The sequence below is a fragment of the Aquarana catesbeiana genome, linkage group LG02 (assembly GCF_042186555.1).
Source record: "Aquarana catesbeiana isolate 2022-GZ linkage group LG02, ASM4218655v1, whole genome shotgun sequence".
Lineage (NCBI taxonomy): Eukaryota > Metazoa > Chordata > Amphibia > Anura > Ranidae > Aquarana > Aquarana catesbeiana.
In genome coordinates this window covers 271714250-271737173 of record NC_133325.1, presented here as the reverse complement: position 1 = coordinate 271737173, position 22924 = coordinate 271714250, and the positions used below count along the sequence as shown (strand labels likewise).

Below are 22924 nucleotides of genomic sequence, written 5' to 3'. Positions count from 1 at the left end.
ATTTTTTTTATTCTATAGGTCATGTGCTTTCAGAAAATATATGGGGGGGGGGGGTCTTTTACAAACTCTGAAAGCTTTGAGGGAAAAATAAAAAAACAATGGAAAAACTGCAAAAAAATACCTGCCCACAGGGCCTGGCAGCTAGAGAACTCATAGAGCTAGTATGTCCATCAGTGTGGTGTGTCATTTTTTTCAATGTCTTGGAATAATGGCCCTGGCGGCTAATGGAAAGCAGCAGAATAGGTCTTTTTTGGCCTTGGAAATAAAGCCAGGCAGCTAAAAAACAAGAGCAACTTCTGTCGACATTAGGGTATCCAAACCTGTGACCATTTTATATACTACAAAGACACAGGACTAGAAAAGGATGAATAAATGGACAAGAAACCCTTATATAAAGCATGGTGCCCCTTTTTTCCCCTTTGCACATGTTTGTGTCTCTTGATACCCACAATCACTTCATGATCAATAATGATATAATTCCATTACGGTGTTCAACTTTATTTTCCTTCTACCTGCCTTGTGTTTGAATAAAGACAGCCTTGCAGGAGTGGTGCTATTACTGATAGTATAAACACTTATAATAACTGGTGACAGCGAAATTTGGCTGCACACAGAGCACACAGCCAAATCTCCTGTTTCTAATAATAATAACAATTTTGTCTAATGATATAAATGCATCTCACCTTTTGATTGTATGCCATCCTCTGGTGTAGCCCCTCCTCTGGTGTGTGCCACATTCTCACAAACAGACAGACCACAACCTCACGCTTCCAGTTCCAAGATCACACTGCCTCCTCAGCCGTGTGCTCACTCTTTATTAGCATAACAGGAAGTCCCCAAAGCTCGAGGGTTCGGCCTCCAACAGCCAATAACACCTCTTACAAAGCTTGTGACCTCACAGGATATCAATGACCATATAAGGATTTAACAACACAGGAAAATGCAACAACCAATGACTATAGGAGTCTTATGGGTGTGTCTGAGCAGAGACAGAGTGCATGCATGATTTTAGAAGCCACTGGCTTTCAAACATTAACCCTATATCCAACCAGAACAACCCAAAAGACTCCCGTATTTCCGTTGATAGAAATCCCTATTATACATTGTTCCAGAGAACAATGTATACCTGGATTATTCTACTGTCATTGTGGAGGAAAGATTATCGGCAGGCGTACACTCATTGGGCCACAAATGTGTTGATCAGGCACACAGGGCCAACATGAGAGCACACTCGTTAAACCGATAATGTCTTTGCAGAGCGAACACACCCCCACCAGACGATCGTTCTGTGCATCGCACAGGGGCCCTTAGCTGGCGGACGTGTCCCCTCTCCACAAACATTTCTCTACATCCCCAAAGAGCTTTTCACTACCAAACGGATCTCAACCAGCGTCAGCCTGCCCCAGTCAGCTCTTTAGAGCGGGCTCCGATTGAACAGACACTGGGAGACTTATGACAATACATTAATATAAAATTTTCCACAACACTGGACAATACAAGGGTTAAATATAAACAATAAAAATTAAAAATACAGGCAAAAACACAAATGAACACAGCTCTGTAGCCAATAATAAGATTAAGTGGATGACTTTGTGTTGGTATTAGCCTCTTGCAATCCCTGTACAGATTGGGAGAGGGATCTGCTGCACTGGGAGTCAATCAGGTGAGCTGCATTCAAATATGCTGGCAAGGAACCTACTGAAAGGAGGAGAAGGCAGAGATAATCCCATCATTCTCCTCCTGCTCCTTCACTGTCTAGTCACAGGCTTGGGTACTGTCAGCAGTGTAATCGATAATTGTAAGAAAGGCGTATTCATCCTCCCAGCTGTTGTGTGTGCTGTGTCGTAGAGCTGTGTAAATCTCATGACTGAGTAGGCAGAAAAACAACTTAGTTATATTATATAACGATATGGTAGCAAGGCGTATGGTGAAACCTTCTTCTTCCCAATCTATGCATATTTTTTTGAAGTGCATAGTATTTATACCATACCATTGCACACATCCTACTTTAGGTAAATTGTAATGTACTAGTAATGCACGCAAACTGCCCTATGCTCAGTTACAACAGTCTTTATGTGAGCATGGGAAACTAGTTAGATAGCGTTATATTTTCATTTATTCATATTGCAGATGTTTATATTAGTTTGTGCTTGTGTAGGGGGCTCACTGGCAAGGGCTATTCAAAAACCTAGTAGGGGTATACTTCCAACCAACCATTTCTGGCTGAACAATCTTCAATAATTTCAATCATTCGTCAAAATGTTATAGTATGCACATGTTTTTAAGTCCTTTGTCCTCCCAGAGGTCATTGCATGACGCACATGTACTCACATCTTCTTTAATTCTGTTATTCACAGCCTAGTCCCCTTTTTCTGAAGCAGAAAAAAAAAGTACTCTGTGTTTAAGCTACAGGAGATCTGAGTTCAAAGTAACAAAGATTGATGCTAAGGGGTAAAGTTATATTTGGATTATCTGACAATAGCTGGAGGATAGGCACTTGTGAGAAGATAATTTAATCTGAAACAAAGCAATGAGCATTTGCAAAGCAGCAGACGCTACCCAAGAACAAACCTACATAATGACACAAGGTTAAAATAAACTACAATTTGAAAATGTGAGATTGTTCTGAGCAAGGATTGCAGTGATTCATAATCCAAAGAAAAACAGTAAACATGAAAAGAATAAAAAAGAGAGATCATGTTAAAAAATAGAAAGTTCTCAGAAGCTTTGCTTTAAAAGCATCTGCCTCTGAAAACATTTATTTTTATACATTCTATAAACACAAGTATTAGCTATTAAAGCATAAATGCATAGGTCACAGACCAAAGAACATTCATTTTTTTCCTACTACAAAAAGCTATGAAAAAGTTTTCAAACTGAAATAAGTGAAATTGTTGTTCTTGAAGGTTTGTCAGGATCAATAATGCTTTTAGTCCAATAGTGCCTTGTCTAGAACACAGAGAAATGTATATTACAATGTCAATGAATATGGGCTTAGTTAATATAGTAGTACAGTAGTGACACATGGCAGCCAAACAAAAATCACTAATCAGTCTTCAAAAACCAAGCTGAAGATTGCTTTCTGGAAGGATAATAGATATCTTGCAAATTGCTATGTAGGTATGTGCCTGAACAAAAATGTGAATCGCCCAAACCTACACTCTCATACAGTATATACAGTGGGGACGGAAAGTATTCAGACCCCCTTAAATTTTCCACTCTTTGTTATATTGCAGCCATTTGCTAAAATCATTTAAGTTCATTTTTTTCCTCATTAATGTACACACAGCACCCCATATTGACAGAAAAACACAGAATTGTTGGCATTTTTGCAGATTTATTAAAAAAGAAAAACTGAAATATCACATGGTCCTAAGTATTCAGACCCTTTGCTGTGACACTCATATATTTAACTCAGGTGCTGTCCATTTCTTCTGATCATCCTTGAGATGATTCTACACCTTCATTTGAGTCCAGTTGTGTTTGGTTATACTGATTGGACTTGATTAGGAAAGCCACACACCTGTCTATATAAGACCTTACAGCTCACAGTGCATGTCAGAGAAAATGAGAATCATGAGGTCAAAGGAACTGCCTGAAGAGCTCAGAGACAGAATTGTGGCAAGGCACAGATCTGGCCAAGGTTACAAAAACATTTCTGCTGCACTTAAGGTTCCTAAGAGCACAGTGGCCTCCATAATCCTTAAATGGAAGACGTTTTGGACCACCAGAACTCTTCCTAGAGCTGGCCGTTCAGCTAAACTGAGCTATCGGGGGAGAAGAGCCTTGGTGAGAGAGGTAAAGAAGAACCCAAAGATCACTGTGGCTGAGCTCCAGAGATGCAGTCGTGAGATGGGAGAAAGTTGTAGAAGGTCAACCATCACTGCAGCCCTCCACCAGTCAGGGCTTTATGGCAGAGTGTCCCGACAGAAGCCTCTCCTCAGTGCAAGACACATGAAAGCCTGCATGGAGTTTGCTAAAAAACACCTGAAGGACTCCAAGATGGTGAGAAATAAGATTCTCTGGTCTGATGAGACCAAGATAGAACTTTTTGGCCTTAATTCTAAGCGGTATATGTGGAGAAAACCAGGCACTACTCATCACCTGTCCAATACAGTCCCAACAGTGAAGCATGGTGGTGGCAGCATCATGCTGTGGGGGTGTTTTTCAGCTGCAGGGACAGGATGACTGGTTGCAATCGAGGGAAAGATGAATGTGGCCAAGTACAGGGATATCCTGGACGTAAACCTCCTCCAGAGTGCTCAAGACCTCAGACTGGGCTGAAGGTTTACCTTCCAACGAGACAATGACCTTAAGCACACACCTAAAATAACGAAGGAGTGGCTTCACAACAACTCTGACTGATCTTGAATGGCCCAGCTAGAGCACTGACTTAAACCCAATTGAGCATCTCTGGAGAGACCTAAAAATGGCTGTCCACCAACGTTTACCATCCAACCTGACAGAACTGGAGAGGATCTGCAAGGAGGAATGGCAGAGGATCCCCAAATCCAGGTGTGAAAAACTTGTTGCATCTTTCCCAAAAAGACTCATGGCTGTATTAGATCAAAAGGGTGCTTCTACTAAATACTGAGCAAAGGGTATGAATACTTAGGACCATGTGATATTTCAGTTTTTCTTTTTTAATAAATCTGCAAAAATGCCAACAATTCTGTGTTTTTCTGTCAATATGGGGTGCTGTGTGTACATTAATGAGGAAAAAAATGAACTTAAATGATTTTAGCAAATGGCTGCAATATAACAAAAAGTGAAAAATTTAAAGGGGTCTGAATACTTCCCGTCCCCACTGTATATGTGTATTTAAATATATTAACCTGCTGGTGCCACACTCCACAGTATTGCCTCCTCAAATAATGCAATGTGATAATACCACTTAAACTCAAAAACATGTAAATAACAATGCATAAACAGAAAATCCTTTGTGTCACTATTCAAAAATATAATAAAAAAAGTAATAACGTACCATACCAATGTAATTGGTGTGCATTGATTTCCTGTGTCTGGAGCCTCGCTTAAGTGGACAAGGAAATGTCCTGTTAGTAACCAACCACTTTACCTGGTACACCAGGCGTTCCCAACCAAATACCAACAAGCCTCAACTTTAGCTAAAGTTCTTGTGAAAAAGTTCTTTGTCCACTATGGCCTGTCTCAGTATATCTATTCTGATCAGGGAAGAAGCTTCAAGTGTAAGCTCATTAAATGACTGTTAGATCTGCTGGGTATTCAGAAATCCAGAACTGGGGGATTCTCAATGAGACCCCCAACTGCACCCATCTAGTCATGCTTGGGACTCTCTCAGCTGAAAAGATACAGAATCAGAGTAGGCACATTACAGCTGTAGTACATGCTTATACTAGCACTAAAAATGATGCTATGACCTATTCACCGTACCTGCTGATGTTGGGGAGGGAAGCTCAACTACCTGTCTATATGGTCTTTGGCACTCTATTATTATTATTATACAGAATTTATATAGAGCCAAAGGTTTACCCCTTGATCAAACATCAATAACATCTCACCAAGTATATGTAGATCCCTTAAGAAAGAATTTGAAAACAGCGTATGAAAAACTCTGGGGCCTCCAATGCCCATTGTCAGTCGAACAAGGAGAACTTGACCCTAAAGCAAGAATACAAAACATGCAGCTTGGGAACAGAGCATTGCTGGACATTTGGGTGTTCTAGGAAAACACAAACTAGCTGACTGCTGGAAGTCTCAACCTTTTAAAGTTTGCAAACAGTTACCCAGGCTGCAGGCTTATCAGATCCACCCAGAAGAGAAGGGCCTATTAAAGATCTGCCTCCAGAATCATCCCTTGCCCATATTGGAAGCAGTTCCGATGTCCTCACAAACTGATAAATTAAATATAAAGTGGCACTAGACAATCTCAGAGTAAAGTAAGATTATGTGCAAAAAATGTACACATAACTCAGTTATATAAGCATAAAATATAATGCATTTGTGCATACATCGAATTCAAGTGTTCATTGCGCAGCACAAAGTCCTTTATGTATGACAAACTGCTCTTCTTCTCTTCCACCAATCCACCCAATGTGTGTGAATAGATTGCTCACTCACAAGATCAATATACATATAGACCAAAACAAATCCCATTAACACAATAAGTAGTGCACTTTTAAACACATTTAAATGTGCCTACTGTGGCACCAAAACAACCAGAACTTTAATAAAGATAATCAGGAGGCGCTGCCACTCTGCTCACTCCTAGAGCTGGCGTATACTCCAATTACCAGAAACTGCAGCTCGGAACTGACATCACAGGAACCGTAAGTGATGGCCAGGTGTCCCACCTCTATGCACTTTGCACATGGAGTCCTCAGGAAGGATTGAATTGGAGCTTCCTGAGGATGCCCTGCTGTTAAAATGTGTAGGAACAGGACATCCAGTTGTCACTTCTTGTTCTAGTGACATCATTTTAATAGAGCATCTTATGTACTTCAGTACTTCTCTGTTTTTCAGCCTCCTAATTTACATTGAATCACCTCTTTCACCTTGGCCAATAAGCAGGCAGCTGACCCAGGAACAATAAATCATTTAGGTCCCATTCACACCTGTGTGTTTTAATGCATGCCAGTGCATGTGCACAGGTTAACCATTGTTTTAAATAGTGCTAGCCTAAAGGTAAACCAGAAAGTGACTTTTATTTTTACCACAAGAGGTGGCATATTCCACCCCTCTGGTAATGTCCAAAATTACAAATCCTTTGGCAAGAAGAACAGTAATTATTTATGTATTGAATCTGCATATTTAGCATGGTAGTGTACGTCACAAGAGTGCCAGGGTGTAATTTCCCAGTTTGGCCACTAGATTTTACCATAGCTAGTCTCAAGGAGTCCCTCAAAACAGTAGTGGGGTCTGACCATAGATAATGAGGTAATGCAAGTCCTGCCCATGCCAGTATGGGGCATCTTGGGAAGTAGAGCTCTGTATAAATAGTCTGTCAGGAATGCACCTTAGGTTGTTATGGGAAATATCTGGAGGATTAGGCTACAGCAAAGATGTAAATTGTGAGGTACAATCTCAAAGAGCTTCCCCTTGGGGGGGAAGCAGTGGCGGAAAGGTGTAGGATTATTGGGACTACCCCCAAAAAGGTGCACGTTCATTCACATGGCTCTCTTCTCTTTATGGTTCCTTTTATTGTTTGCAAACTTTAAGGGATGTGCCAGCACCATTGGGATGACTGAAATAAAAATAACCCATCAATGGTAGAAATATTCTACTGTGCAAAAATATCTTAGACAGAATATATTCTTGACTGCACAAATTAAAACATACACAATATTACCAAAAGTATTGGGACACCTGCCTTTACACGTACATGAACTTTAATGGCACCCCAGTGCATAAACAAGATCCATAAAGACGTGGAGGAACTTGACTGGCCTGCACAGAGTCCTGACCTCAACCCGATAGAACACTTTTGGGATGAATTAGAGCGGAGACTGTGCGCCAAGCCTTCTCTTCTGCATCAGTGCCTGACCTCACAAATGTGCTTCTAGAAGAATGGTCAAACATGCCCATAGACACACTCCTAAACTTTGTGGACAGCCTTCCCTGAAGAGTTGAAGCTGTTATACAGTGTATTGAAAAAGTATTTGTACCCCTTGAAATTTTCCACACGTTGTCACGTTACAACCAAAAACATAAAGGTATTACCGATGTAGACCAACACAAAGTGGCACATAATTGTCAAGTGGAAGAAAAATGATATGCAAACATTTTTACAAATAAATATGTGCAGTGTGGCGTGCATTTGTATTCAGCCCCTCAATACTTTGTAGAACTACCTTTCCCTGCAATTACAGCTGCAAGTCTTTTGGGGTATGTCTCTACCAGCTTTGCACATCTAGAGAGGGCCATTTTTGCCCATTCTTCTTTGCAAAATAGTTTAAGCGCAAGCTCAGATTGGATGAAGAGAGTCTGTAAACAGCAATTTTCAAGTCTTGCCACAGATTCTCAATTGGATTTAGGGTTGGATTTTGACTGGGCCATTCTAAAACATGAATATGCTTTGATCCAAACCATTCTATTGTAGATCTTCCTATATGTTTAGGGTCGTTGTCCTGCTGGAAGGTGAACTTTCCACCCCAGTCTCAAGTCTTTTGCAGACTCTGACAGGTTTTATTCCAGGATTACCCTGTATTTGGCTCCATCCATCTTCCAATCAACTTTGACCAGCCTCCCTGTCCCTGCTGATGAAAAGCATCCCCAAAACATGATGCTGCCACCACCATGTTTCACTGTGTGTTCGTTTTTGCCACTACTAAAGGCAAATCCACTTAGCACTACAAGTGCAAACTACAAGTGCAAAGTGCACTTGAAATTGCACTGAAAGTGCACTTAGAAGTGCAGTTGCTGTAGATCCGAGGGGGACATGCAAGGAAAATAAAAAACAGCATTTTAGCTTGTACATGATTGGATAATAAAATCAGCAGAGCTTCTCCTCATTTCAGATCTACCCCTCAGATTTACAGTGACTGCACTTCCAAGTGCACTTTCAGTGCAATTTCAAGTGCACTTTGCTTTTAGGCCAAAAAATAAAATTTTGGTCTCATCTGACCAGAGCACCTTCTTCCATGTGTTTGCTGTGTCCCTACATGGCTTCTTGCAAACTGCAAACGGAACTTCTTATGGCTTTCTTTCAACAATGGCTTTCTTCTTGTCACTCTTCCATAAAGGCCAGATTTGTGGATCTCTGTAGCTCCTCCAGAGTTACCATAAGCCTCTTGGTTGCTCCTCTGATTAATGCTCTCCTTGACCGGCCTGTCAGTTTAGGTGGAAAGCCATGTCTTGGTAGGTTTGCAGTTGTGTCATACCCTTTCCATCTTCGGTTGATGGCTTGAACAGTGCTCCATAAAATGTTCAAAGCTTGGGATATTTTTTTTAATAACCTAACCTTGCTTTAAACTTCTCCACAACTTTATCCCTGACATGTCTGGTGTGTTTCTTGGCTTGCATGATGCTGTTTGTTCACGAAGGTTCTCTAACAAACCTCTGAGGGCTTCACAGAATAGCTGTATTTATATTGAGATTACATTACACACAGGTGGACTATATTTACTAATTAGGTGACTTCTGAAGGCAATTGGCTCCACTAGATTTTAGTGAGGGGTATCAGAGTAAAGGGAGCTGAATACAAATGCACACCACACTTTTCAGATATATATTTGTACAAAATTTTGAAAACCATTTATCATTTTTCTTCCATTTCACATTTGTGTGCCACTTTGTGTTGGTCTATCACAAAAAATCCCAACAAAATACATTTACGTTTTTTGTTGTAACATAATAAAATGTGGAAAATTTCAAGGTGTATGAACACCTTTTCAAGGCACTGTAGCTGCAAAGAGTGGGCCAACTCAATATTTAACCCTATGGACTAAGAATGGGATGCCATTAAAGTTCATATGCTTATAAATGCAGGAGTCCCAATACGTTTGGTGATATAGTGTAGCATGTGATGAAAAAAATGCATAAGCTGAGGTCATCTTCATTGAGAACTGCATGAGAAGGCAATTGAGATCCACATTTATGGGCAGCTTCTCAACCTCCACCGTTGCTCAGTGAGGCCTCAAAACCCCCATTTAACCAACACAGAGGTTCTTTGCATTCTTGCATCACAATTGCCAAGAATACGTAGCATGCAATGTAATTTTTCCCAAAAAACATTTGTGGCAAGGAATAGTAGGGCCCATTGCATAACCTGATTGCACCTATGTTGAAAGAATGAGCTCTTCCCCATTGCAGCTACAGCCACTGCAAATAACCCAACTTCAGTATGAGGAGAGAAGGTATGCTCCCCTTCCCCTTTCCACAATGTAGATGTTGGTGCCTTAGTGACCAACTGACAGTTGCAGGACCTGGAATACACCCTTAACTCATTCAGTACCCCTTACCCATTCACATAGAGGGGCCATTATCTGGGAAACCCCTTTTTGTTAAAGGGGGCATCCGGATTCTAATAAGTCTCCCGCCCGCAGACCCTTACAACCATTGGGCCAGGGTTGTGGGAAGAGGCCCTTGTCTTCATCAGCCTGCCAGGCTGAATGCTTGAAAAAGGGTCTAGTTTGGATGTTTGGGGGTTCATTTGCATGTGCATTTGCAGCAGCACAGTGTACCTGTGGTTTTTGTGCAGGTTAGCTGCAGTCTGGCATAGATAAAAGGAATCTCTGGCTGCTTTGTTTACAAACTGGAGCAGCTAGATGTTAAAGTGTTTCTAGAGGCTGAAGGTTTTTTACTTATTATGCATTCTATGAATGAGCGTAAAAAAACATTCAGTATACAGCACCCTCCACCCCCCCCCCCCCCACAATAGTTACTTGAGCTTAATTTCGATCTAGCAATGCATACAAGAGCAGCTGCTCTCCTGGCTCTGCCTCCTCATTGGCTCAGAGACATTGCCTCCCACTGCTGTCAATCACAGCCAGTGAGGAGAGAGGAGGGGGGCATGGACACACAGAGCGGAGCTCAGGAGCGAGCATGCACAAGTGCCCCTATAGCAAGCGGCATGCTATTGGACGTTCATCAGGGAGAAGGAACCAGGAGCGCCAGCCGGGGACCCAAGAAGAGAAGGATCAGGGCTGCTCTGTGCAAAACCAGAACATGTTTGTTATTAAAAAAAAAAAATCATATTCCTTGAAGCTACACGTTAAAAGCTTTTTTTCTGTATGACCACTTTAATTAAGAGAGAGAAAAATGTCTCACTTTCACAGTAATATTACCTATACACAGCTGAAAATGACCACATAGAGCTGTTTTACAGCCCATTGGCAAACAACTGGCAACTCTATACCGGGCAACTATTTTTGGCCTATTGCACAATGATGCTAAATTATGTGTGGCCAATAAAACAAAGTACCCTAAAAATGTAAGCAATAGTTGCATGGTATATTAGTGCTGTCTAGCATATTTTCAAAATTAAACATCAGCTTTGGGTGGACTGATCCTTTAACATCACTATGCAATTATTGCTGTATTCTAGTTCCCATGTGTAACAACTCTGTAACCATGTAAAACCTCTATGCTGATCCCTCCACTGACTTTCACTCACCAAATGAATACAATTCAAAATACTAATGACAATTTACAAAGCCATCCACCACTGCCTCCATCTACATCACTAACCTTGTCTCAAGATACCAATCAAACTGCTCTTTTTGATTCTCCTAAGACCTCCTACTCTCTAGCTCCCTTGTCACCTCCTCCCATGTTCACCTCCAGGACTTCTCCAGAGCTTCTCCTATCCTCTGGAACTCCTTACCCTAATCAGTCCAACTATCTCCTACTCTATTCACCTTTAGGTGATCCCCATCTCACCTCCACCTAACATTTTTTATTTCCCCCAGCAGTTCTTTCCCCACAGTTATTCATTTTTGTATCACTTGACCCTCCCTTTTAGATTGTAAGCTCTAACGAGCAGGGCCCCTCTGATTCCTCTTTTATTGAATTGTATTGCAACTGTACTGTCTGCACAAACTGTTTGCACTATATAAATCCTGTAATATCATAATAATTATTTTTATCATATTTATTATCTCCAGTCCTTTTTGATCTAAAGGCAGATCTTGATGGCAACACCACCAGATTGTTTCCGATAAATCAGCCACAATGTGTTATATGGCGCTTGAACGATAGAATACATTTTGCTTTTTACCGATTAAAACACATCCTTTGTTGATTTGCTCAGCTCTGCTGCTTCTCCAAGTAACCGGTGTTTGTGTTTTCAGGTTCCTGTCACTGTGGAAAGTGCATCTGTTCACCACAGGACTGGTATGTTTCAGGGGAATTCTGTGAATGTGATGACAGGGACTGCGACAAACATGATGGCCTTATTTGTACAGGTAAACAGAATGTTACATAAAATGTAAAGTACTTGTCAAAAATAGACTCTTCTTCACATCCCTGCTCTTTTATTTGTAATTCCTCAGCAACCCATCCATATTCTGCATGGAAAGCTTTGTTTTGCCTAGAAATAAAACATTTTCTGGATTTTATACAGTTTGCTATAAAGCACTACACCGGCATGTTTTATTCCCTTGAATAGATGGCAAAGTATGTTTCACAGTTTGAAATTCTAAGGCCTTTGAAACAGTTAAAATTTCCATTTTGTCTTTTAGTAGGCATGCCATATCTTCCATTAGGCTTGGAAACCCGCCTAGCCCCATGAACACTTAACACTTTACATATTGATAAGCCATCTTTTTTATATACGGCAGTTAGCTCAATGCAACCTGTAACAAGACAAAGGACCCTTTAAAGTAAGCTTCTCGTGCAATAATGAACAATCTGCCAATTACATAAAAAAAATTCTTAATTTTACGGTAATACCTTAAGGTCAGCTGGACAAATCTCCCCAATGTATGAAATACCATAACACAGTCGACCAAGTGAAACAGGAGTATGCACTGCAGGCTGGGAAATGTCTGCAGGCGCTATTGAAAGAAAATGGGTATGATATATATATATATATATATATATATATATATATACACACAAAACAACCAAAAAAAACCCAGTTTATATTCTAATGAATTTGTGTGATTGTGTATATAATAGATAGTAGATAATAGATAGAAGTATATAGCTGTAGCAGCACAAAGTGTGTTTGGTTATGTGCTGACATACCTTTGCACCTGAAGTTGTTTATAACAGTTTTTCAGGCAGTACTACATTCAGCGCTAGAGTGACTCCTGACGGGTCGGGGCTTATATTTGCATAATGTTAACACTTTGCTTCCTCAATCAATACAATTGTATACATATTTTTTAGGTTTTTCAAAAAGGACACATTATTTGAAAATTATTTTTAAATAACCAGGTGCTATTTGAAAATTATTTTTAACCGGTTCAATACAGGGCATTTTCACCCCCTTCCTTCCCAGACCAATTTTTAGTTTTCAGCGCTGTCGCACTTTAAACGACAATTGCGCGGTCGTGCGACGTTGTACCCAAACAAAATTGACGTCCTTTTTTCCTCCACAAATAGAGCTTTCTTTTGGTGGTATTTGATCACCTGTGCAGTTTTTATTTTTTGCGCTATAAACAAAAGAAGAGCGACAATTTTGAAAAAAACACAATATTTTTTACTTTTTGCTATAATAAATATCCCAATTTTTAAAAAAAAAACAAATTTTTTCCTCAGTTTCGGCCGATACGTATTCTTCTACATATTTTTGGTAAAAAAAGTCGCAATAAGCGTATATTGATTGGTTTGCGCAAAAGTTATAGCGTCTATAAAATACGGGATAGATTTATGGCATTTTAAAAAAAAAAATATTTATTTATTTATTTTTACTAGTAATAGTGGCGATCACAATTTTTTTTCATGACTGCGGACACATCGGACACTTTTGACACATTTTTGGGACCATTCAAATTTATACAGCGATCAATGCTATAAAATTGCATTGATTACTGTGTAAATGTGACAGGCAGTGAAGGGGTTAACCACTAGGGGGCGTGGAGGGGTTAAATGTGTTTCCTAGGGAATGCTTCTAACTGTAGGGGGAGGGGACGCTCAAGGGGAGGAGACCGATCAGTGTTCCTTCGTTCTGGGAACACAGATCGCTCTCCTCTGAGCTGGCAGGATGTGGATCTGTGTGTTTACACACACAGATCCACGGTCCGGCCCGGTTAACGGGCAATCGCGGGTGCCCGGCGGACATCGCGGCTGCCGGGCACACGCACCGGGACCCGAGCAATGCGGCGGGCGCGCGCGCGCCCCCTAGGCGGCCGGGAACCCGAGGCCGTCATATGACATCCACCCAGGATGGGAGATCCCATCTGTGGATGTCATATGTACATACGCGGGTAGGGAAGTGATTAAATAACCAGGTGCTATTTGAAAATGTACATGTTATTCTCACCCAAAATAATGTGACACATGAGTGTCTAGTTAAAGCTGAAAACCAGGAAAATCATAAACTACACATTAATGCAACACTTTAATCATTAATACATCATTAAATGTGATGTTTTAAATCTAAAAAGTGTAGGTACCTGAATTTGGCCCACTGGAAGAGGGAGAAGCAGCACAAGGAGCCAACTAGTTGTGCTACAAGGGACATGCTAATAGGTGGAGAGAAAAGAGCGAATAAGTGATGAGATCATTGGACAGATGAGCTCATCAAGGTGCTGCTACTCTTATCACTGCCCAGTTACAGGCTGGTGGGGGAAGGGATGAGAGAGAAGATATGTAATTGTTACTTAAAGGGGTTGTAAACCCTTGTGTTTTTTCATCTTAATGCATCCTATGCATTAAGGTGAAAAAACTTCTGACAGTGACAGGCCCCCCAGCCCCCTCGTTTTACTCACCTGAACCCTGTAATTCCCACGGCAGAGACGGGCTCTTCCTCTCTGTCCGGGGGTTCTCGGCTCTTGATTGCATAGATAGCAGTGCAGCCATTGGCTCCTGCTGTTGTCAATCAAATCCCATGACGTGGGCGTCGGGGCCGAGTCTGGCATTCTGCGTCTATGGATGCAAATGCTGGACTCTGGAGTCATCACTGCCACCTATCAGTGCCCATCACTGCCAGCTATCAGTGCCACCTATCAGTGCCACCTATTAGTGCCCTTCAGTGCCACCTATCAATGCCACCCATCAGTGCCCACCAATGCAACCTATCAGTGCCCACCAGTGCCACCTCATCAGTGCCCACCAGTGCTGCCTATTAGTGCTGCCTATTAGTGCCCATTGCTGCCGCCTTATCAGTGCCCATCAATGCAGCCTATCGGTGCCCATCAGTGCAGCCTATCAGTGCCCATCAGTGCAGTCTCATCAGCCTAATGAAGGAGAAAAATTACCTGTTTGCAAAATGTATTAACAAAATATAAAGAAAAGAAAAGAGAAACCTGCGCTACCAAGCAATAAAAATTTTAAAAATATTATCTGCAGCTGTAACAAATACCACAAATATCAATGGGGTGAAAACAAATTAAAAAAGAAAAAGAAAAAATGTGTGCTTGCATTACATAATATATCCTTTGCGGACTACAAGTATAACCATGTTTCACAGCAATTTATAATATAAAAATTAAATATTTGTGAAAAGTCGATTTCTATATTGGTTAATTACAACATTCAATACATAAATAAAGTGTCACAAAATTAGTGATCAAATACAATCCACCCAAGTGCAAAAAAAATGAATAAAATTGTATGCAACTTCACAGATCGCATAAGTAGCAAAGAGTTTGCAATGTCCATCGTTCATCAATCGCATCCCATATGAATGTAGGAAGGAATAGAAAAGCGTGAAGGGAATTCCAGCCACCAATGGGTCCAGGGGGTAATAGCAGATGTACCCTTACCATACACGTTGGACCTCCTTTATAGCAAGGTCATAGATGCATGCAGATTTGGCCCTCTGCAGGGACATGAGATGACAGCTCAACCAGCAGCAGGAGATGCTTCTGACCCTTCTGCGTTGAGACACACACTCCCTCGTCGCAGGAACCATGGATGGAAAAGGAGGAAGAGGGGAGAAAAAACTCCAATAGTGTAATAGGTTTAAAAAGATTTTATTGCCTCGATCCACCAGGCAGTATATTACACAAAAACCGAAGAGAAATTTTAAAAAGCCGGCAAAATTTTTAAATAAACAGAACGCCCGTGCACAATTACATGGGGCTCTATGGCGTACTGGCATACACTGCGTAGCCACGCCCTACATGTTTCGTCATACGTGACGTCTTCAAAGGGGCACCTTTGAAGACGTCACGTATGACGAAACACACGTGACGGTTTTTGTGTGGATTGTACACTGTGGATTGTATTTGATGTATTATTATTTATGTATTGAATTTTGTAATTAACCAATATAGAAATCAACTTTTCACAAATATTTAATTTTTATATTATAATTTGCTGTGAAGCATGGTTATACTTGTAATTAACAAAATATAAAACGGTTTTGTGTTTTTTTTAAATTTAGTTATTTTTAAATTTATTTAACAAAAAATAAAAAACCCAGAGGTGATCAAATACCAAAAAAAGAAAGCTCTATTTCTGGGGAAAAAAAATGATAAAAATGTAATTTGGGTACAGTGTTGTATGACCGCGCAATTGTCGTTCAAAGAGTGACAGTGCTAAAAGCTGAAAATTGGTCTGGGCAGGAGGGGGTTTTAGGTGCCCAGTAAGCAAGTGGTTAACCACTTCCGGACCGCCGCACGCCAATATACGTCCTTACTCTGAGGACTGATATCGTTGTTATGGCAGCAGCTAGCTGCTGTTTACATCCCTTGTAATAGGAATAAAAGTGACACAATTTTTTATTGTTTTTAAAAACAGTGTAAAAATAAAAAATAAAATGTAAAATAAGCAAGAAAAAAAAAAATTTTAAACGCGCCCCGTCCCGCCGAGCTCGCGTGCAGAAGCGAACGCATACGTGAGTAGCTCCCGCATATGAAAACGTATCAGTAGAGTGAGTGAATTCTAGCCCTAGACCTCCTCTGTAACTCAAAACATGCAACCTGTAGAATTTTTTAAACGTCGCCTATGGAGATTTTTAAGGGTAAAAGTTTGTCGCCATTCCACAAGTGGGCGCAACTTTGAAGCGTGACATATTGGGTATCAATTTACTCTGCGTAACATTATCTGTCACAAGATAAAAAAAATTGGGCTCACTTTACTAACACAGAAGTTCTCAAACAAAGATCACTTATGCGGCGCTTAGGAAAATAAACTCATGAAGTAGAAAAGCAGCTGCTATAGTGTAAAAAACATTATAAAAAAGGAAGCAATCAAAACTACAGTTTAAAATAAATTCAATCAAAAAGTAGTCTTTCAAACTTCAGCAGCTATCAGCAGCTGAAGCTTGAAAGGGCTCTCTTTACTGTTGCCTTTTTTTTTATTATTTCTAAAAAAAAGTGCACTTGTAAGACCGCTGCGCAAATACGGTGTGACAGAAAGTATTGCAACGACCGCCATTTTATTCTCTAGGGTGTTAAAAAAAATGTATATTTTTGAGGGGTTCTAAGTAATTTTCTAGCCAAAAAAAACTGTTGTTAACTTGTAAACAACACATCTAAAAAAGAGGCTCTGTCCTTAAGTGGTTAAATCATAATGACAACAGAAACTACCCAAATGACCCTGATCAAAAGTTTACATACCCTGGTGATTTTGGCCTGATAACATGCACAAAAGTTGACACAAAGGGGTATTAAAGATAACCATCCTCACCTGTGATCTGTTTGCTTGTAATTAGTGTGTGCGTATAAAAGGTCAATGAGTTTCTGGACTCCTAACAGACCCTAGCATCTTTCATCCAATACTGCACTGACGTTTCTGAATTCTGAGTCACGGGGAAAGCAAAAGAATTGTCAAAGGATCTGCGGGAAAAGGTAGTTGAACTGTATAAAACAGGAAAGGCATATAAAAAAATATCCAAGGAATTGAGAATGCCAATCAGCAGTGTTCAAACGCTAATCAAGAAGTGGAAAATGAGGGGTTCTGTTGAAACCAAACCACAGTCAGGTAGACCAACTAAAATTTCAGCCACAACTGCCAGGAAAATTGTTCCGAATGCAAAGAAAAACCCACAAATAATTTCAGGTGAAATACAGGACTCTCTGAAAACATGTGGTGTGGCTGTTTCAAGATGCACAATAAGGAGGCACTTGAAGAAAGATGGGCAGCATGGTTGAGTCGCCAGAAGACACAAAGTATCCCGCTTACAATACGCCAAACAGCACAGAGACAAGCCTCAAACCTTCTGGCACAAAGTCATTTGGAGTGATGAGACCAAAATTGAGTTTTTTGGCCACAACCATAAACGCTACATTTGGAGAGGAGTCAACAAGGCCTATGATGAAAGGTACACCATTCCTACTGTGAAACACAGAGGTGGATCACTGATGTTTTGGGGATGCGTGAGCTACAAATTTGGCACAGGAAATTTGGTCAAAATTGATGGTAAGATGAATGCTGTATGTTATCAAAAAATACTGGAGGAACATTTGCATTCATCAGCCAGGAAGCTGTGCATGGGATGTACTTGGACATTCCAACATGACGATGCTCCAAAACACAAAGTAAAGTCGACCTGTCATTGGCTACAGCAGAATAAAGTGAAGGTTCTGGAGTGGCCATCTTAGTCTCCTGACCTCAGTATCATTGAGCCACTCTGGGGAGATCTCAAATGTGCAGTTCATGCAAGATAGCCCAAGAATTTACAGGAACTGGAGGCTTTTTGCCAAGAGGAATGAGCAGCTTTACCATCTGAAAAGGTAAAGAGCCTCATCCACAAATACCACAACAAACTTTAAGCTGTCATTGATGTTAAAGGGGGCAATACACGGTATTAATTGGGGTATGTAAACTTTTGATTGAGGTCATTTGGCTAGTTTCTGTTGTCATTATGATTTAAAAAGAGTAAATGCAGTTGATTGATAATAAAATGCCTTCAGCCAAACACTAACCATAAGTAAAAGAAAAGTTTTTGTGTTATCATTCATATTCTCTGAAAAATGGCCAAGAAATCATAAAATCTAAATTCATAAATTAATTCATAAGTTTATGTAAACTTATGAGCACAACTGTGTATATATATATATATATATATATACACACATGCCCTGTATATATTTTAACATAGGTTCACCAGCTAACTGCTTGTAAAAGTAACAATCTTTATTGGACTCTTAAACCAAGTAAACAAAAACAGCTTTCTTCAGCATAATTACAGCAAACAGTCCAAAATCCTGGTACACTCAACAACAACATAACGGCTCACTGCCAATCTACTACTACACTTGAGTTTAGGGTTCCCACCTGCTTTTGAGGGTACCACAAAGTCTCAGCTCAGTTTCAGGGTCTTTTGTAATCTTCTTATAGCCTAGGCCATCTTTATGTAGAGCAACAATTCTTTTTTTCAGTTCCTTAGAGAGGTCTTTGCCATGAGGTGACATGTTGAACTTCCAATGACCAATATGAGAGAGTGAAAGCGATAACACCAATTTTAACACACCTTCTCCCCATTCACACCTGAGACCTGGTAACACTAATGAGTCACATGACACCGGGGAGGGAAAATTAATAATTGGGCCCAATTTGCACATTTTCACTTAGGGCTGCACTCACTTTTGTTGCCAGTGGTTTAGACATTAATGGCTGTGTTGAGTTATTTTGAGGGGGGCAGCAAATTTACACTGTTATACAGTGCTGTAAAAAAAGTATTTGCCCCTTCCTGATTTTTTTTTTTTTTCATATTTCTCACACTTAAATGATTCAGATCATCAAACAAATGTTAATATTACAGAAAGATAACCAGAGTAAATCCAAGATGCAGTTTTTAAATTATTATTTTATTTAATAAGGGGAAAAAGCTATTTAAACCTGTCTGGCCCTATGTGAAAAAGTAATTGCCCCCTCCCATGCTGAATGAATGGATGGATGAATGAACTGTGATTAACCACACTTTTTTGGAAAGCTGAGTTAAATTTCACTTGCCACACCCAGGCCTGATTACTACTAGACCTGTTGAATCAAGAAATGACATAAATAGAAGCTGTCTGACAAAGTGAAGCAAGCTATCAGATCACAAAAGCCACACATCATGCCACAATCTAAAAAAAATTCAAGAACAGATTAGAAACAAAGTAATGTACATGTATCGGCCTAAGAAGGTTTTCAAAGCCATTTCTAAGGCTTTGGAACTCCAGTGAACCACGGGAAGAGCCATTATCCACAAATGGAGATAACGTGGAACAGTGGTGAACCTTCCCAGATGTGGCCAGCCCCACAAAAATTACACTAAGAGCATGACGACGACTCATCCAGGAGGTCATAAAAGAACCCATAAGATCCGTGTTCATGATTCAACAATAAGAAAGAGACTGGGCAAAAACGGCATCCATGGGAGAGTTCCAAGGCCAAAGCCACTGCTGACTCAAAAACACAAAGGCTCATCTCACATTTACCAAAAAACATCTTGATTATCCCCAAGACTTTTAGGCAAATATTCTGTGGACTGATGAGACAAAAATTTTACTTTTTGGAAGGTGTGCGTCTAGTTACATCTGGCATAAAATGAATACAGCATTTCATAACAAGAACATCATACCAACAGTCAGACATGGTGGTGGTAGCGTGATAGTCTGGGGCTGCTTTGCATCTTCAGGACCTGGACGACTTACCATAATTGATGGAACCATGAATTCTGAGCTCTACCAGAAAATCCTAAAGGAGAATGTCCGGCCATCAGTTCGTGACCTCAAGCTCAAGTGCACTTGGGTTATGCAGCAGGACAATGATCCGAAACACAACAGCAAGTCCACCTCCAAATGGTTCAAACAAAGCAAAATTTAGGTTTTGGAGTGGCCTAGTCAAAGCCCGGACTTAAATCCAATTGAGATGCTGTATAATGACCTTACACAGACCGTTCATGCTGGAAAACCCTCCAATGTGGCTTAATTAAAACAATTCTGCAAAGAAGAATGGGCCAAAATTGCTCCACCGCAATGTGACAGACTCATTGCCAGTTATCACAAACGCTTGATTGCAGTTGTTGCCACCATGGGTGGCACAACCAGTTATTAGGTTTAGGGGGCAATTACTTTTTCACATAAAGCCAGGCAGGTTTGGACAGCTTTTTTGCCTTAATAAATAAAACCATCATTTAAAAACTGCATTTTGTATTTACTCGGGTTATCTTCATGTAATAATAACATTTGTTTAATGATCTGAGTCATTTAAGTGTGACAACTATGCAAAAAAAAAAAAAATCAGAAAGGGGGCAAATACTTTTTCACAGCATTGCACAAGCTGTACACTCACTACTTTACACCACCACTTTACATTGTAGCATAGTGTTATTTCTTCAGCGTTGTCAAAAAATATTTACAAAAATGTGAGGGGTGTACTCACTTTTGTGAGCTACTGTGTATATATATCTATATATAGAGATATATATCTCTCTCTCTCTCAAAAAAATATCTATATATCTATTTATCTCTCTCTCTCTCTCTCTATATATATATATATATATAGAGAGAGAGAGAGAGACAGAGAGAGACACAGAGAGAGAGACAGAGAGACAGAGAGAAATAGATATATAGATTTGTTTTGAGTTAACATAAGAGGAATTAGGATTTATTGGAAAATGTGAAAGTTAAAGGACATGAATTATTAGAAAGGAAGTCCAGGTTCAGGAAATATGCCCTTCAGAGGAGGAATGCTTGTTGGCTGCTATTAAAAGGATGAGACTATGGCTTCCTTTTCAATATGAGGATGCCAGCTGGAAATATATTATGGGGTTGCTTTCTACTAACTTAAATCTTTTCATGACAATCTTTTTTAAATTGAATGGCTCAGAGATCTAATCATCACTGCATCATCCCACTGTGCAAATCAGACATATTGCATTTTTGGGAGACCATCTTTCCTTATAGTATGAGAGGCATGTGAACCCAGCCATAATAATGGAAAGCTGATTTGGCATTGAAAAAAAATAGAAATATTTAGTAGCATAGTACATTTTACACACTCCTTGTCATATGTGGAAGGCACAAAAAGGTGGCAATTTTGTCACAGGTGCTATGACAAATGTAAAAAAAAAACTGAGCACCTTTAAAAATGTAGTCTAGAGCAGCAGAAGGGGTTAAATTCAGTCTTCAGGTGCAGCCAGTGCAGATGAGTACAGCAATGTATCCATCTAACCTACTATAATGCTAGTGAGGAATAAAAGACAGCATGATTATAGTGTGTGGCATAGCACTTTGCTAAGAGCTCTGCTGAAAAGATGCTATTAGTTGGCTGAAAGTCTATATTTCCACAGGCTGCTAAATCAAATGCAAAGTGCTCCACACAAAAAAGGGAATATTTAAGTGACCGGTTATAAGGTTTTGATTATGACCTGCTACTTTTTAATAAGATATTTGAAGTAGCACATTTTGATTGTGACAATTAAACTCCTATTCAATTTGTTTTTAGGCAACGGGATATGTAACTGTGGCAACTGCGAATGCTGGGAAGGATGGAATGGAAATGCCTGTGAAATATGGCTTGGAAATGAATATTCCTAAATACGAGACTTAAAAAGAATACATTATTTAAAGTATTTCTATCACACTATAGGCTGCTAGCAAACATAAAACAATAGCAGAGAATATTTACCATCACTTGACCTGCTTAAACTGACTGTTCCAAGTCTGTATCTTTATAGACTTAATTTCAACTAACCTTGAATTATTTGCATCTGTGCAGTCTGTGAAGGGAATAGTCAAAGAGATGGTTTTCTTGCATAATTTACATGGTTGTCAGGATATCGCATCATCAGCCCAAGCTAAATGAATAGAAAAAAAAAAACTGGTACAGTTTAAGAAATGTGCACAGTTAAAACGCTCCAAATGTGGGTCTGGAACCCACTCAAGATTGATGACCAATTCCTAGACATTACAATGTAATAATTTAAACTGGTCATTTCTGTGATTATATTGTTAGGTTAGCTTGTATAATACCATGGTTTTATTATATTAATATAGGACATGTACATTATGCTCCCAACTTCTGTAATGAGAAAGAAATGGTTATATGGATTGCGGTTTTAATAAATATTATCTAAAGTGTACAAAGTGTTTGTCCTATTTTCTTGTTCAAAAAGTTTTATTGATTTTAACATCAATAAAGACACTTGGAATGCATTGGACATTGCAGATTGGATATCTTACAATAAATCACAAGTGTACAAGTAGGCATTAACTGATATATTAGGAAATGAGGCAGTGGGTTTATAGGTATGCGAAAACAGCAAAATGACAAGACCCTGGATCCCTATGGTATCATTATCAAACAAGCAACATTGTTATGTATGTGAAACTGCATAGACCTGAGAGAAACACAGAAAAAAACGAAAAAATAAAGATGAGGGTCTGAAGAATGAAAGCAT

The 22924-nt window shown here is 39.7% G+C and overlaps 1 protein-coding gene across 1 annotated transcript in view; it reads left to right on the top strand.

Moving 5' to 3' along the window:
• Positions 1-22610, top strand: part of ITGBL1 (integrin subunit beta like 1) — a 408856-nt gene extending 386246 nt beyond the window's left edge. The window contains exons 10-11 of the mRNA XM_073614434.1: positions 11769-11882; positions 21970-22610. Of these exons, the coding sequence (XP_073470535.1) occupies positions 11769-11882; positions 21970-22061 (206 nt within the window). The 3' untranslated portion in view covers positions 22062-22610. The remainder of the gene's footprint in view (positions 1-11768; positions 11883-21969) is intronic.
• Positions 22611-22924: the final 314 nt, after the last annotated feature.